The sequence below is a fragment of the Pogonomyrmex barbatus genome, unplaced genomic scaffold (genome assembly GCF_055798465.1).
Source record: "Pogonomyrmex barbatus isolate J1 unplaced genomic scaffold, ASM5579846v1 scaffold2, whole genome shotgun sequence".
NCBI classification, from domain to species: Eukaryota; Metazoa; Arthropoda; class Insecta; order Hymenoptera; family Formicidae; genus Pogonomyrmex; species Pogonomyrmex barbatus.
In genome coordinates this window covers 20,444,141-20,460,996 of record NW_028297116.1, presented here as the reverse complement: position 1 = coordinate 20,460,996, position 16,856 = coordinate 20,444,141, and the positions used below count along the sequence as shown (strand labels likewise).

General features: G+C 30.0%; 2 protein-coding genes across 2 annotated transcripts; one reads left to right on the top strand and one right to left on the bottom strand.

The window, feature by feature from the left end:
• Positions 1-1,757: 1,757 nt before the first annotated feature.
• Positions 1,758-11,631, top strand: LOC105423653 (ras-related and estrogen-regulated growth inhibitor). Its single transcript, XM_011633479.3, has 6 exons — positions 1,758-2,161; positions 3,749-3,862; positions 6,670-6,726; positions 10,341-10,414; positions 10,507-10,773; positions 10,848-11,631. The coding sequence occupies exons 2-6, from the start codon at positions 3,766-3,768 to the stop codon at positions 11,001-11,003; spliced, it is 651 nt and encodes a 216-aa protein (XP_011631781.1). The 5' UTR covers positions 1,758-2,161; positions 3,749-3,765; the 3' UTR covers positions 11,004-11,631.
• A 115-nt stretch (positions 11,632-11,746) lies between these two features.
• On the bottom strand, positions 11,747-13,373 carry TfIIEbeta (transcription factor IIEbeta). Its single transcript, XM_011633480.2, has 4 exons — positions 13,150-13,373; positions 12,552-12,828; positions 12,264-12,470; positions 11,747-12,193 (listed from the first exon to the last, which is right to left on the bottom strand). Exons 1-4 carry the CDS (start codon positions 13,209-13,211, stop codon positions 11,879-11,881), a joined length of 861 nt encoding a protein of 286 aa, XP_011631782.2. The 5' UTR covers positions 13,212-13,373; the 3' UTR covers positions 11,747-11,878.
• Between the last annotated feature and the right edge of the window lie 3,483 nt (positions 13,374-16,856).

The window sequence follows — 16,856 nt, the reverse complement described above, 5'->3', positions numbered from 1 at the left end:
GTAATTAAAACGATAGGTTTTTATAGTAAAAAACTTACATAAAAATAACAAGATTTAATTATTATATGCAGATTGACCGTTATAATATTTTTTCCAAATTACATAACATTTTACATTTTGTAATCCAACATATTAACAGATTATCGTATTTTTTAGGAACATGAACAAGTTGCTTTTCAATCATCTCAATTAAGAAAATCAACAAGGACTGTGAATAAACAAATAAATTCTCACAATGGTAACACATTATTCCGTATATTGCTTAATAGAAATAGACATTAACAAATTATTATTTATAGAAAAACTGTTTATAATTTAAGAATTACGCGAATTATGAACTTCCAAAAGAAAATTGTCGATTTCTTCATGAAATGAAGGGTTTTCCTCAGGATTGTTATGAAGTTCACTTATTATAAAGAGTAATAGTAAAATCAAGTAAAAAAATCATATAATCTATCAAATTATCAAAAACTTTATGTATAATACTTTTAAACAAATTTGATTGTTTCTTCTTTATTCTTTTTAAAGATTAGTCATTATAAATAATCATATTCTACATTTTTTTAAATTATAAAGATTATTATATCTATCATATGTAATTTTCTATGTAGATATAATTTTTCATGACAACTTTCTCATAAATGATTTAATTACAATGTTAAGATGCAAGAATATATTAAAAATGTATTTTAAAATATTTATTAAAACAAATCAATTATAATAATTATTATTGCATGTAAATGCAAATTAGTTTTCAGAAAATTTTGAATATAATTAACTGAATCATTTTTCAGATCGAGTTAAACCAGTTCTATTGCGAATTGTAAATTGGATCTTTGGTGATTGCTCAGAGGTATCGAGACGACGACATCGAGAGCAGATTGACGAGGTCGGAAAGGAAGAAATTTTCGAGCTCACCAACACGTGGCTCCTCTAAATGAACAAATTGTATCTGCTGCAGCAAAGTGCAAAATCTCGTCGATAAACGCTGTGTCTTTATCTTTACAGCAACATGAAGATAAACCAAATATTTAAAATCACAATTAAAATTATTGGTTAATGATCGCCAAAATGATATTTTAATATCAAAATTACAATTTTGATTTTTGTCAGGATATTTTTTTATATTATTGGTAAAGAATATTGATTTGTATAGTGATTTGTGCGATTTCTTTTTTCTTTTCTTTTTTTCTATTCCCAACGACATAAAAAATAAGTATAATCTGTATAAAGTTATATTGTAATAATCCATATTGTGCATATCTATTTATACATACATTTATTATTGAATAGAAAATTTTGCGTTTGAAGTATTACTTTTAGCAACTTAAAATAATCTAAAAAAATGAATCTTTGTATCCTGCGCACAAGATTTTTATATTTATTTATCATTTACAAATTCTTACGAGAAGACAATTAATATATTTTTAAAAAGCTTTATACAATTGCTGAATCAGTAATCACCAATTAATTCAGCAATTACATAGCATTTATTAAGACACGCGGACCTTTGTATAATCATCAGTAATTACAATTTATATTGGCGAAGTTTCTGCGTTTCTAGGAAACATTGGTTACATCTCGGCTTCCCATCTCGGCGCATACGTCCGCTCCAATTTTATCCGGACGCAAAGACGGCACGTTCGAAAGACTCGGAGGGACATGAGCCGTTTCAAATCTCGACCTTCGTCTGCGCACACATCTGTACCGGAAGCGGGTACCGCGTGTACACGGCTTAAGAGAAATAAGGGAACTGGCGGGCCTCGCGAGCCACCAGAAGAGAATGGGGCGAGACAGTCGCGCTGAGACCAAGTGCCACGGCGGTTCGGAAAGCCGCCAATTCGAACGAAGCTACTGCCTGTTCACGTGACAGACGCGCGATCATCGAGCGATCCATCTTCCTTCGTTTTCTTATGAATTGATGCAGTTCGGTAGATAAGTTTGCTATGTTCGATCACCGATGGCAAATCCGCGACGCTCGCGTTCGATCCTTTGATCTTAGGCCGCAAAATTAATCGTCAGCGAAACTTTCTGTATTCGACATTCGAATTAAAATTGTGCATTCTTCTTACACGACGAACTCGATCACGATATGAATCGATAAAGCGTGTAGAGCAGAACAGTAAAACAGTATAGCAACAGAGTGTATTTTAGCTGACCGGTAAGTTCCAAGAGATAGTTTAATTATACATATTTATATCGATAATAAGTAGTATATAATTGTTTGTAAGCTATTGACTATAAGATAATTATTTTTGACTTACATAAAAAAATTATCATACATAGCAATTGTGAATACTTTTACGTCAAATTTGTTAAGGAAGTTTTTTCAAATGTAAAGAACAATTATATATAAATTATAGATATATATTTTATAGATTTAAAGTTAAATATGTATAGTAATTTTTCTCACGCTCTGAGATAATGCTGCAAAATTATGAAATGTTGAAATAGATGAAAAAAAAAGGTGAAAAATGTTCCACAGTTACGCAACGAAAGAGAGAAAGTATTTCTCAGCGAAAATACCTATTTATTCACATTAAATATTGTCCACTTACATTAGATGTATTCATTTGCATATTTTTATGTCTGTATTATGTTATAATACAGCGCTTATTTATATCTACGCTACAGGATCACGACTACTTTGTTATGCGGTGAAATGTCCCAAGACCCGTTAACATGCATTCATTTAGGAAAGTGTGTCGTTAAGTACATCGGTGCATACTTTAGAGATTAAAAGGAAAGCGCTTGTATCAAGTTTGCCCGTGCACATTCCAAGATTTACTAATTGTCTAAATTATATTATATACCGTCATAATACGGTTAAACCACAGTTATTATGGACTTTAATGGGTTCGATTAAAAGCAATGTCGAATATATGCCATCGACGAGCATGACATTACACGGAAATTTCGTAACAAACCGCACTATCGTCCTCATCGCGCCCGGTATTCGTAACCTCGGTACATTGTTAGACAGTGGAAGAAATTCCCGAGATTCCACGGAACATGTGTGTGCAAACCGTTCTATTAATGTACCCGTCACATCTTGCCTTCTCTTCTTATCCACTCTTCTCGCTCCGTCTTTTTCTCCCTTTCTGCGTTTCTAGACAGGCGCTCTCTTCCTCTTCCGAAGTGTAGCGCGACTTATTCAAACACGCGTCCAAAGAGAAACAAGCAGCGGATGTAGCCACGAAGTGCTGTAAAAATTTTCGCTTTTTTTTTTTATTGCACTCTAGAGGAAATGAAACACCCGGTAAATGAATTCTAGTTCGATAATCCAGAAAACATGGTATTAATTTCACGATGAAGTTTCTAACAACAAACGAAGAACATGCGAATTTTATTCTTCCTCTCAAATATAATTAATTTTTTTAACGCAAGCGCTTATAAATTTTTTAATTTTATTAATAATAATAGAGAGATTGTAATTTTAATAACTATTTGTATATTGCAAAATAAAAGTATTATGATTAAAAATAATTAACTTATTAAAAATAAGTAATAATAGTTATAACAATTGTAGTTTATAAATTTTTGTGTTTTATAAAAGTGTAATATTTTTATTTTGCAAAATGTATAAAGATACTTAAAATTAGAAATATTTAAAATTAAAAATTATAAGGGCATTTAATTTTGAAAACATTCTTGACTGAAAATAATTCGGCATGCTTTCGGAATCTTTGATAGATATTTATTAGACGTTTTTATATGATAATTTCTTCTGTATTTATTTTTCTGTCAGTGACAAATGCTCATAGTATGACGTCAAATGCAATTAGAGGCATCAGAAGGAAGAAGAGTTCACTGTGCGAAGTTAAGGTGGCTGTGATAGGAGCTCCAGGAGTCGGCAAAAGCGGTAAGTGAATGTATTTTGATAGGACGAAATTTCTAATAAAATTTATAATCAAATTTAACTTTTTTATATTAATTAAAAATATTAATTTTAATGAAATTGTAAAGTAAAAATGTTACAATTAATTTTTATTATAAGAAATATAAAATATATATTAATTTTCATGATATAATTTATATCACATTGAGATATGAGAATGCAGGCATTGCGTAATTTTACAAGAACAGACTCCTGTTTTTTGCGAAATAGGCAAATTAATAATAAAATAATAAACTGAACTTTAAACTTTTATATAAAAATGATGTGCATACTTTTTTATTATTTTTTTTAATTATTTTTATATTATTTTTTATTATTTTAATTTCACAATATAATTATAATAAAATTTTCGAGTATTTTTTTTATTTGTTAATAGATGAAATAGTTACACTAAAAAATACTTTAATACTAAGTTTTTAAAAGTGTTTTTGCGCAACTACTTCTATTTTAACTCTCATTAATAGCGAAAGACAGGAAGTACTCAATGGTCGCATTAACTATAGATTCTCATCTCAAGCGTTTGCGAATCTGGCATAAATCGAAAGACCTTGGGGCGTGTAATTAAGAACAAAATCTATTTCACACACTACTCGTATTGCGCACAAAATCGAGCTATTATTTTACGAACAATCGATTAAACGAAATCGAGAAAGAAATAATTGCGCGTTAATTGTCTTCGCTCTAAATTCAAGTGCAAGTAGCACGAATCATATTCCACACATACGAGATACGCGTTGAGGAACCTGAGAACAGTTAATATATTTTCAATAATGGCACGTGTAAAGGCATAGATGAATAAATAATTGGTCGGTCTTCGTCAGAGCCATACGTCTTTTCTGTTGACCGCAAAATACGTGATCGCTATTTATAAAATTTTACTTCAAAATCTGCCCTGGATCGTAATCAAGTCATAATTCGTCATGATTTCCATAACATTTCTTTACGATCGAAACTTTATATCAAGAAAATATTTCGTGAAGCAACATAAATGCCAAACAATGACATGTAAAAAACAGTTTTTCTAATAGAGTTTTGCACAACGTAGAAGGCAATACAGATGCGATGAAGAAGGCAATAATGCATTGTATTTCATTTTAATACACATTATTTAAGCAAAACATTTTGAAAGATATTTTAATTTTATAAATATTTAAAGAATCTTTTTAAAAAACTTTTGTTCTCTTTTATGTATATATATATATATATATATATATATATATATATATATATATATTGTTCTCATTATATTGTTCTTTTTTTCTCTTGTAACGGTATTTATGTAATTATTCCTTTATCTGTTTTTAATAGAAATTGCTATTTTAATATTTAAAATTTAATTTTTGTAGCAAGATTTTTTCAAAAATTTCATATATCTAAAAATTTAAAACAAAACTCTTTTACTGACATTGAGATTAAATCAAGGAGACACGATCGTGAGCCACAAATTTCCAACGCAAATAAACCGATCGCTAATAAATTTACTGATCTTTGAAACATACACGCATTCCTGTCGATCAAAAGATTGACTTATATTTTAGAAGACAATACATATATTTATTTATATCAGATAGAAATATATTCCACACAGATTGTAATGTTTTTGCATTCATAGAATTATAATATGTTCGTTTTATAAATTTGTATAAATCTTAGTAAAAAATTCATTATGCTAAATTTAGTTTGATTTAAAAATTACTTTTCTTTTATTTACTTTTTCTTCCTTAGATTAATATAAATTTTTCTATTTGTATTGATTTATTAATTTTTATCAAAATATTAATTTTACAATAAATTCGGATTAATTGGTGATATTATTTGATTCGATATAAACTGAGAGTTCGAAAAGAAATTCATACATTTAAAAACAAATGGATAAGACGTGGTGGCGTTAAGGCATCACTCGCGCAAGGTTTTGTGGCGCCGTAGGTTTGAGTTTGTGGTAAAAATAGTGTGGTATACCTCGAAGCGTGTCACTAGGTTGTAGCTCTCGTTTCTCCTGATCAAATCGCAATATGTTCAGATGCGGTATCATATCGAGAGAAGATCGAGAGAAGATCACGTGTCAGCGCGAGATCAACCTCTTTTCATCACTTTCACGCAAAACATTGAGACTAATGGAACGGACATTGCTTCAATAGCGTATCGAAGATTGCATATCACAGAAACAATGAACGTTTCTATTTGTCAGATCTAACGCATGTTTTCTTACAATCTTCAATTTCTTAAAAGCTATAACGTTCAGTACATTGAGAAAATATTTCATTCATAAAATTTCTTTTTGCTTAAATTTCTATATAAAATAGAATTTCATCGGTCAATTTATATGTACTAAAATAGCATATAGTTATATTAATATAAACAAATAATATAAATGTATGTAATATATAAACAAAATTTCACGATTTCATTTATAATTCTGCTATGCAATTGGCAGTAATTATATATAACCTAATTACGCAAACTCAACTATTGATTTTCTTAGCTCTCTTCCTGAATTTCTTTAGCAAAATACGATTAAATATTAAATATTGTTTGTAGTGTAATAATTACGCTGAGAGGTAGTATATTCGTGTTGATTTGCTCTTGTATAAATAGACACGACTGTAACAAACGGACGAAATATAGATCAACACGATGCATACGAATCCGAGACGCGACGTTGCACGAGTGGCCTGTCATTACAGTTTGCCAACTCAATTATAACATGTACAATATAATTATGTGACGCTTCAACTATATGCGAAACGGTATATATTTCCATTATGTTTCAGCATTGACAGTGAGATTTCTGACGAGGAGATACATCGGGGAATACGATCATCAATCAGGTGAAAAGAGTCTTAGGCCCGTATTTATAGTTAAATTCAAAACTCATCTCAAAAGCGTATCAGGTGACATTTGTTTGACAAGTGTCAGGAGACATTTGGAGGTATCTCGTATCGCGGACAAAGATCGGTTCGAAGATCAAATTTAAATTAAAGATTAATTGAGAATTCGGCCGAGGGGCGAAACAATCGTCTACGTAAAATCTGATATCATTCAAATGACATTATTATACGATATCTTGCGAGACATTTTCTCTTTCTGATGTTCTTTTATCCTATCGTTCTATCTTCTATTCTCCAACTTCCGCGACTTCATGCTTCACGTACGGTAAATGAGATGGAAACGCATATTTAATGTATGTACATCTACAGCTATCGACAGCTACTAATACTGCCATATCATTCCGATGAATATTGCACTATGTCAATATAACTGTCGATTTATTGATCTTAATTAGCACGCAAATATTTCTGCGATTTCATTAACGAATCAACTAACTCAGTAAAAAATTTTCCATGTATAGTTATATATAGAATATGTTCATTTACAAATTACATACGATTAATTATGTATAATTGTCAAATCATATGTAATTCAATTACATATGATTAATTATGTATAATTAATATATATATATATATATATTTATATTTATATTTATATTTATATATAATTATACATGTATCATCACTTCTATATATTTTTATATATGGATATATTTTATGTATAATGCCTCACATACAATTATATTTAATTATTATATATAAATATAAAATGTTTTACAAAGAATTTAAGGATTCAATTTAGCCACGTTACATCGCCACACACGTCAAAATCTCTCATTAGAATTACTCGTACAAATAAAAAGTTATAATTTAATTATAAGCCAAAATTATGTATAAACGAAAATTTTGGGGAATTCCACGCTCTTTTGAGGAATCACGGTCTCTACTTTATAAATTACGTTCATACAATCGTAATCATTTCACAGTAAAATACATTTATCGAAATATACTATACATTAATAAGCGGGATATATTGCTTCCTTGAGCGCGCGTTATTCGATATAATGCGCATATTATATACGTACGCGCTACTTGATTTCTAATTATTCGCAAGAATTAATCCCGTTTGTTTGCTCTTAATGCCTGCCGCGCTTGCCATTTCGAGAGCTAATAACACGCGGAACAGCTCGCAGCACTACTTGCTTGTTCGGGCGTTATCCGTGCGAATGATAGCACAACAACGTCCGCCAACGTTCGATCTTGTGTATGTACACAAGGAGCGCGTTATCTACACGGCAAAATACAAGGTGCACCAAGCGCTGTTTAGTTTTTTTTTTTTTTGACACTACGAAATATTTAAAGTACATATTACACTTTAAGTATGCGCCGAATATGCGTATAGTTCCCTATACACGTTTAGACCGTTTTCCTTTATCGCGTTTCATCAATTCCTAAAAAGCTACGACAAATACATTGGCATCTTCCTTCCAGCATCATAGAATATTTCGCAGATCAATTTAATGACTAATTAAATTAAAATCCTGAAATTTAAACGAGTACATTCAAAATTTAGTATTGCACGTGCAATACCATTTACATGTACAAATGTAAAATATATGTATTATTAATAAATGATTGATTTGTATCAGCTTTTATTGTGTAAGCGACGAATATTCGAATGCAAAAATTGTTAAAAAAAAATTATTACAAGTTTCAATGAAAGAATTCTTTATATACTTTTATCTGTAGAACTTCAGATTTTATTTCATAGAAACGTGCGGTAAAATACTTTTGATAAACAGCCATTGCCTCGATACGTGTTCCAAACGTTAATCGCGAAAATCAATTGATCGAATTGATGAAAGCTTGTTATTTGTAAGAAATGATTCCGATCACATTTCGGGAAGGAATAACGAGACGCCACACGGAATGATTCGCGGCATTACTTATTTGTCCGAATATTATTGTGCAAATGATAAAACTTTTAGATTCGTTCTATTTAACTGAACTTCTTACATCATTCATCTTTCTTCCTTTTCTTTCAAAGTAAAGAAAAAAAAAAGGAAAAAGGAACGATGTTAGTTAACTAAAAGGAACAACCTTATGATTCGATGTTCGCGCTTTTTGTATAATGGATAACGGCATCCATTATACAAAACGCAGTAAAACACGATTCGTTGTTGTTACAAAATATTTAAAATATTGTCGAAAGACAATATACGCATGTGCTATTTTTGTAGAATCTGTAGATTAATTTGATAACCAGACTGTTATCGCATTTCGTTTTGCGTTTTTGTTCCGCGAATTCGTTAGCGTCGAATATAACGAATACAACATGATTTCACAAATTAAATTGATTTTCGATATTTATTTGTTAAGTCGTACCGCATCTTAGAAATTACTTCAGCCGAGTTTCTCGGTAGAAATGTGATTGTAAACGTAGATTCGACTGCATCGTACTTCTCGTTGATTCTTGTTAACTCGTTTAACTTACAAAACTGGCAAAGTGCGCATGGCAAAGTGTATAATAGAATAGTGTCAGTTTGAAAAATTGCCAGCAACTGTAATCCACTTCTAAAGCTACGTACATTCTCCCTCTGCATACCTCTGTCCGCGTCCGTTCTAAATTTATCGGAGACGAATTTGACACTAGACAGGACGGGTACTAATGCGAGGTTGATACTCGAACAAAACTTTTCGTTTTGCGAAAATACAGACGCGGTCGTAGACAGGAGAAAGCACGTGCCGAGTTAGCATCTCAAAGGTAAATCCGATTTGAGGCACCGCTTAATGACGCATAAATTTAGTTTCTAAATATTCACGCGGCAGAAAATTATACAGATAATTATGTCATATTTTTTTTAAATCTGCGAGCAAGAATGTGTGTGTGTTCTTTTTTATTTAATATAGAATAAGGAAATCATGTGTTTGCGTCATGATAAAATACAATGAATGCAATTATTCTAATATTTTTATTTAAATTATTATGAAGCAATTTTGTCAGTAATTCGTATCTTGTCGAAGAATATTTCTTATAATATTTTATAAACAAAAGAAAGAAAATTATTATTTGTTAAAAGAATTGACGAATAAACCATAAAATAAAAACGAGCAATGTAAAAATTCATTAAATAAAAAATTAGCAATTACAAAAGCGACATTGATTGTAAATCAAGTTTTTCAAAAAAGAAAGAAAAGGGAATGTATTTAAATTTTTTTAAAAAGTAAAAAATATGTTATTATAAAATATCATAAAATTTTACTTTTAAACAAAATTGTATATTTGTTTTAGGAATAATGTACATGTATTAAGTTTTATTTTCTTCTCAAAAACCAGATACAAACATGAAGTATTAGTCGATGATGATTGACGAATAAATCATGAAATAAAAACGAACAATGTAAAAATCCATTAAATAAAAAATTAGCAATTACAAAAGCGACAATGATTGTAAATCAAGTCCTTCAAAAAAGAAACAGAACAGAATGTATTTAAAATTTTTTAAAAAATATATTATTATAAAATATCATAAAATTTTACTTTTAAGCAAAATTGTATGATTTAGGAATAATGATTATTATACATGTATTAAGTTTTATTTTTTTCCCAGAAACCAGATACAAACATGAAGTACTAGTCGATGGGGAACCAATTCTTTTTGAAATTTTAGATACATGTCCAAAAGTAATTATTGTATATAATAAAATCTTTTTCTCGCATATTATATTATAATGTATAGGTAACTTTTTATATATAATGTTTAAATAACATTTTAGACTGAGAATGAGCTGCCATCAATAGAAACTTTACAATGGGCAGACGGCTTGCTATTGGTTTATTCGATAACAGACAGGAACTCATTCAATTTTGTCAGAAAAGCAAAAGAAGCTCTGGCAGTAGCAGATCCTGAAGCTGCGATGCCTCTTGCCCTTGTGGGAAATAAAGCTGATATGGTCCATTTACGACAAGTCAGCGCAGAAGAGGGAGAGATATTAGCAAAGGATTTCGAATGTTGGTTTAGTGAAATAACAGCAGCTGAACAGGTAATTGCGATATTTGATAATTTGTTGCTTCTGGTTTTAGAAGTTTTATCTAAACAGCCAAATAACTTTTATAGGTTGCTCAAGTTGCAGAATCTTTCCACGAATTATGCAGAGAAGTTCTTGCAGCCAGAAGAAGAAACAAACAATCTTTGCTGGACAGAATGCTCGGTAGTAAAGCGACACGTGCTTACTCACGAGGAAAAAGCGATTCTGCTTTACCAAAAGATTAAATTATTGTTCGAAGTATATATGTGTATTACAAATATAAAGAAAAGGAAATATCCCAAATGAATAATGAAAAATCGATATTGTATTCGGGGAAATGCAAGAAAAGAAAATAGGACAATTCGGGAATATAATCGTTTACTATATAATAAATGAAAAAAATGAAACGACAAATGCCAAAGAAAATATCATAGTTTTTAATTTCTAGGTGTAAAGATTCATATCAAATAAAATGTAGGGTATGTATAAATTTTTAATAATACACCTACAAAAATTCTTAAAACTGACTCTATGACTCCTGATGCACTAGAAAAGTTCAGTTCAAGAAAAAAATGTAATATAGAAAAAATGAACTGCGTTTCTGATAGTTATATAATATTCTCAAAAAATATATTAGTAATATATAGTAATATATATAGTAACATATTTTATAATTTTTTTACTGTATCACCAGATTAAACGAGTCAATCATTTAAATCTAAAAAAAGGCCGAATGTGCAACGTACATATAATTTATATAAGTATCGCAACTTACAATTCTATATTTATTTTGTATTTACAATGTGAAATGTAAATGTTTTACTTATTTATTATATGTTTGAAATAAATTATATAGTCACGTTGTTAAAAGATTATTAGTGTAAACATACATTGTACTCTATAAACATACATTTGACATTTATATTATCGTTTCCTAATAATAATTCACAAAGGAAATGAGCAAAGAAAATGAAAATGTCCAAGAACATTTATGAGCTTACAATAATTTTTACTTAAAATAATAATTTACAAAATAAATGGAATATAATTTTATTTACATGATATTATCTCATATCTATGTAAAAGTTTATTGTATCTGACAGAACAATGAAACTTTTACTTAATCATCGTATGTTTCCAAAACATCTGCTAAATGTTCATTATCTCTTGGTTTCTTAAACTGTTTTCTTCTATTAACAGGTTTCTTTCGTTTGATTGGCGCTGGCTTTTTAAGTCCATGATCCTGCATCGATCTAATTCCTTGTTTTTCAAGATATTCATCTATTTTTTGATCATCCATAGCATCCACTGCAACAGCTCTCCATAATTTTTGGAATTCCTCATCAATGGGGAATTGTGCTGTCTTGTCATTATAAAAGACAATTTTTTTCTTATCGAGTGGTCGTGTAATATACAATATTTCGTTTTGTAAATTCTGAAATATATAATATTAGTGTTTTTCCAATTGCAGAAGTAAATTTCGATATAAGATTTATTATATTTACCTTTAAATGTTTATCACAATGTGGTAAACTTTCTTGTATATCTTCCAATAATATACCACCGAGACCTTTCAAATCATGTTGTTTTAAAAGTCTCAGTAAGGATTTCTTGTCTTTAATTTTATACATAGGTTTAAAGACAAATCTGCCATCGGTTGCTTCAATCTTAGGATTTTGTACTAAAGCTTCAGTCTGTAGCCATTGCTTGACCTAAATATAAAAAAATATATAGCTTGCTTCCATTAGAAGATATAAATATAAAATAAGAATGCAAGAGAAAACAGTCAATACCTTCGATCCAACATCTAATTGATTTGTTTCATCCAGAATCTCTTCTAATGTTAATGGATGATCATCTCCATCCTGATGTCTTGTCTTCATATGTTTTACTATCTTTGCTAATACACCAAATTTATATTGCGTACTACCTGTCATGGTTTTATAATTAACCATATCCAATTTCGGGCCTGTAGATACCAACGATGGTTTAGGTTTCTTCTTTGGTGATTCGTTCTTCTTTGACGATTCATCTTTCACAATTTCCTTATCCTGTTTCTTTTTATCAATTCTGTAATTGTATTAAAAAATATATTTACATTTTCGTGTAAATCTTCGTGTAAATAAGTCAAATATATATAATATAGATTACAAATATGATATAATATTTGACATGTGAATATTTGACATACACAGTACTGGTATACACAGTGGTAGTATTAGGTTATGTAAAGTTTATTTATATAATTGATAAAACAAAATTATCCATATGAGATTAAGCTTTTACTTAAAAATAAATTATTATTGTTCATTTTTTAATTTTTTCTTCGAATACAATATAATATCGATAAAACAATAAGGATAGAAAAAAAGGATAAACATGAATACTCACACTGGTGTGGCCAGAGCACGTTTCTTGAAGAGCTCTCGCTCTCTGAGTAAAGCCGGATCCATATTAGATCTTAATCGTATTTATGCCACGATTATTTATTTATAATTTAACGTATTATTAGCATATGCTACTATCTCATGTCAAAACCTAACCTCTCGCTGAACACAGTACCGCTGCCTCTGGATCTTAGCCCTGAAGAAACGCCACTGCGCAAGTACAGTCGCACGTCGCACTTGAAGCTGCGCGCTATGGTTCAGATAACTTGTGTATAAATTCATTTCCGTAAATATACGAAAGATCTTTATTGTGGAAACAAATCTGGAAACAAATCAGAATATTGTTGCTTATCAGACAATATTTATTGCTTTATATAAAAATAAATATAAATATACACAAGAAATCAAGTGCTTAACACGTACAATATTATGTATTTTTGCATTTTTTGGTCTTTCAATTTTCATCTCTAATTTATTTTAATTGTAATGTATTTTAACTAAAAAATTATGCAAATATCATGTCATGTGAATGATCGTATGTTTTACTTTTTTATCAACGATCAATCATTTTTTACAAGACAGATCATTTTAGACAACAAAAACACATGGGTTATGTTTTTTTTTTAAATACAAGAAGCAGAAATCCTACCTGACTAATAATGGACTTGTCACAACTATTTTGAAATCAATTTAATTCTTCTTGAAATGTGACATTTTTTATTTTTCAAAAGATGAAGTTTTTTTAATTTTAAATAATTTTTTTATATGTATGATTGAATTTGGCGTAAGTTTCTTTTAATCTTTACTTTCAGAAGAAATTTAAATTTCACAAAAATAATAATGAGAGATGTGGTATTTTAAAGAATATTAAAATATTAAATATTAAATTTTTAAAAAATCTGAATATACATTTATCTAAATACACATTAAAGTACATAGAAAATCATAAAAGTTTTGCATTTTACATCTCATCGTTTATAGCTTTCGTTTACATTTATCTTGTATATCTCATCGTTTCAGCTAACGCTCATATTTGATCTCAAAGAAAACAATTATCAATGTTAAAGAGACTGTTTCATCCCTTAAATTTCAAATTGGGTCAAAAATAAAAAAGTACTATGTCTCTTAATCTTTTTTATGCTTAACAATATTACAAGAAGAAGCAAATCGGTAGTTGCGACAGGTCTCTTGAATAATGCTTAAACTTCTCGTTTGAACATCTCAGTTTACACGTACCTATTTATCTATTTTAATTTACTTTAATACATTAATTTACATTAATTTCGATTTTCTGTCAGAAACATCAAACTGTCACTGATCTCGTAAAGCACGCGCGGATTTCACGCGGCGTTTCTGCGGCGTTCACGTAGAAAATTTCAAGTCAGTTCCTCCGCAATCATCCAGCCAATGATCCAGAGCGGCATTTCGACGTTTTACGATCGTTCGCGCCGCATGCGGAACACGCTTTACGCGTCTCGTGTGCTCGTAGTTCTCGGACGTGGTCCTGCGTTTTCAGCGTGACGCGGCGACGTTTTGCGAGCGACGCAGCACGTGGCAGCGCGTTCCATTCCGCACTTGGATCGTTATGACTACTTATCGTCGAAGGGCGCAGAAACCTTCGACACGGACGCGATTCCGCGAGATTTACTACAGCCACCTGCGAGCGCAAATTACCACCCTCTCCCCTTCCCGCTACCGCGAGTAAATCAAGTCGTGACAAACATTGTATCGTAGAGATATATGGACTTCTTTAATCTTATAATGCGGCACGCTTTTTTATTATCCCGCCTCCTAAGCTCGTAGCGTTTGCAACAATATTTGCACAACATTATTCAACGTTGATTAAGCCACTATTTTTGTAACAAAACAAGAGGGAAAATAAGGGATTTTACAATTTAAAAATATGCAAAAACGACATCGGTCTATATCATCAAACTGAAATAGGTATTTTTTTTTTTTTTTTAATAATTGTTTTTTAATAATTTTAGTAAATTTGATGTTCGATAGAGAAGTTTAAATCTTGGAATCCCTAGGGCAAATTATTGATTTAAGAATCTTTGTTAGCAAGTGGATTAATCACGTCATTTATATTAAATACTTCCGCGATCGATCTCCGCTATTCGCAAATATGTAATCGCGGTGGTAAAATGATAAGCGTGATAGCGTCAGGACAAACATTAATGCTTTTTGTCAAAAGTTCTGACGTACTTTAACAACGACTTGAACCTTTTGACACGTTAGCGTGGTCTCGTCGCACTTTGAACTTTTTCAGGAAGGATTTCCATAATTCGCCAGCGCGGACGTATAAAGTTGACCGTCCGACCGCTTAAAACCTCGACGAAGAAAGTTATCCGAGCAACGAGCGAAGACGCGTCGCGCATATATTAGACGAGACTGTTTGCGACTCTGCATGCTTTTCGCTAAGTTATACCTTATTCTTATGAATTTCTTGGCAAAGAGAATGTTACGCGTACATGTAATATCGGATACTCTTTCCATCAGGACTGAGGCGACATTGAGCTCTTCTTTTGTTACATTGCAGATCATATAAAAGCTGTAAAACTTTAAAAAGTGCATATCTTACTTCGCGTAATGCACAATTGGGTTTACGCGTTTTAGCGGAACGTATCAAAATTTTAAAGTATATATACAAAAGTTGTTTGTTATCGTGAATATACGTGTGCTTGTTAAAAAACGCAATTTCTCAATGTAATTTATTTAAAAAAAATCACGAAAATGGGCAAAATGGAATCACGATTTTGAAATTATTTTTATGATAGGATTTATAAGCTACTTTTCTTAAATTCCATATCGCAAAAGCCGAAAACGTATTACAGCAGCATGCAAACGTTTAAAACTCTTCTTATATAAAACCCAGCTTTGTCGAGAAACAATTTCAGCTTAAGAATATTTATATTATTCTAAGTCTAACAAAATATATGAAGGATACTTTTTGTAAATAAATATATGATGAATTAGTATTTTATACCGATTAATGCTATGACTTTCAATCTTTTTAAAGATTATAAATTGTTTCTCTATATATGTATTAAAATTAATAAAGCCATATTTGACTTTTAGATGACGTTAACATGAAATAAAAAACAAAATGTCTGATAATAGCACATACATATATATTGAAATTAATTTAATCAATAGGTGCTGGAAGTCTGACGTGTGGAAGTCAATTTGACTCACATTTTAATTCATTTGTATCTTGTGTAGAAACAAAACTTTCCATTCTTATTTATAAATAATTATAAAATGAGATGTCTTAATGAACATAAAATAATAATTTTTGAGCATTAAAAATTGAAAGTCCATTAAATTAAATCATAAAATAGAGTTTTATTGTGTTACCTCGTTATTTTATATTGTCTTTCGCATTTCTATTACGAAATGTCTGATTAATTGCTTAGAAGTTATTAAATAATCTTGCAAAAAAATATAAATAAAATAATGTAAATGTTTTAAGAAATTATATATGTACGTACATATGTAACATGTAAAAATAATATAAATAATATAAAAGTAATAATGTATAATTCATTAAATTTTCTTTGGAAACATATATTAATATATAAAATTTATTAAACTAGAACAGTACAAAACGCGCGCTTTGCGCGCGCCATTTATTTTTTAACATTATATATTTTTATAAAATATGTACATCACATATTATATAATTTTGCTACTTCTAAAATCTTACAT

Coding starts and splice junctions, on each gene's coding strand:
- LOC105423653 (XM_011633479.3), top strand. CDS start 3,766: ATGACGTCAAATGCAATTAGAGGCATCAGAAGGAAGAAGAGTTCACTG. Junction 6,727..10,340: donor GGAATACGATCATCAATCAG/GTGAAAAGAGTC, acceptor TTTTTTTCCCAG/AAACCAGATACAAACATGAA. Junction 10,774..10,847: donor AAATAACAGCAGCTGAACAG/GTAATTGCGATA, acceptor TAACTTTTATAG/GTTGCTCAAGTTGCAGAATC.
- TfIIEbeta (XM_011633480.2), bottom strand. CDS start 13,211: ATGGATCCGGCTTTACTCAGAGAGCGAGAGCTCTTCAAGAAACGTGCT. Junction 12,471..12,551: donor AATTAGATGTTGGATCGAAG/GTATTGACTGTT, acceptor TTTTATATTTAG/GTCAAGCAATGGCTACAGAC. Junction 12,194..12,263: donor ATTGTGATAAACATTTAAAG/GTAAATATAATA, acceptor TATATATTTCAG/AATTTACAAAACGAAATATT.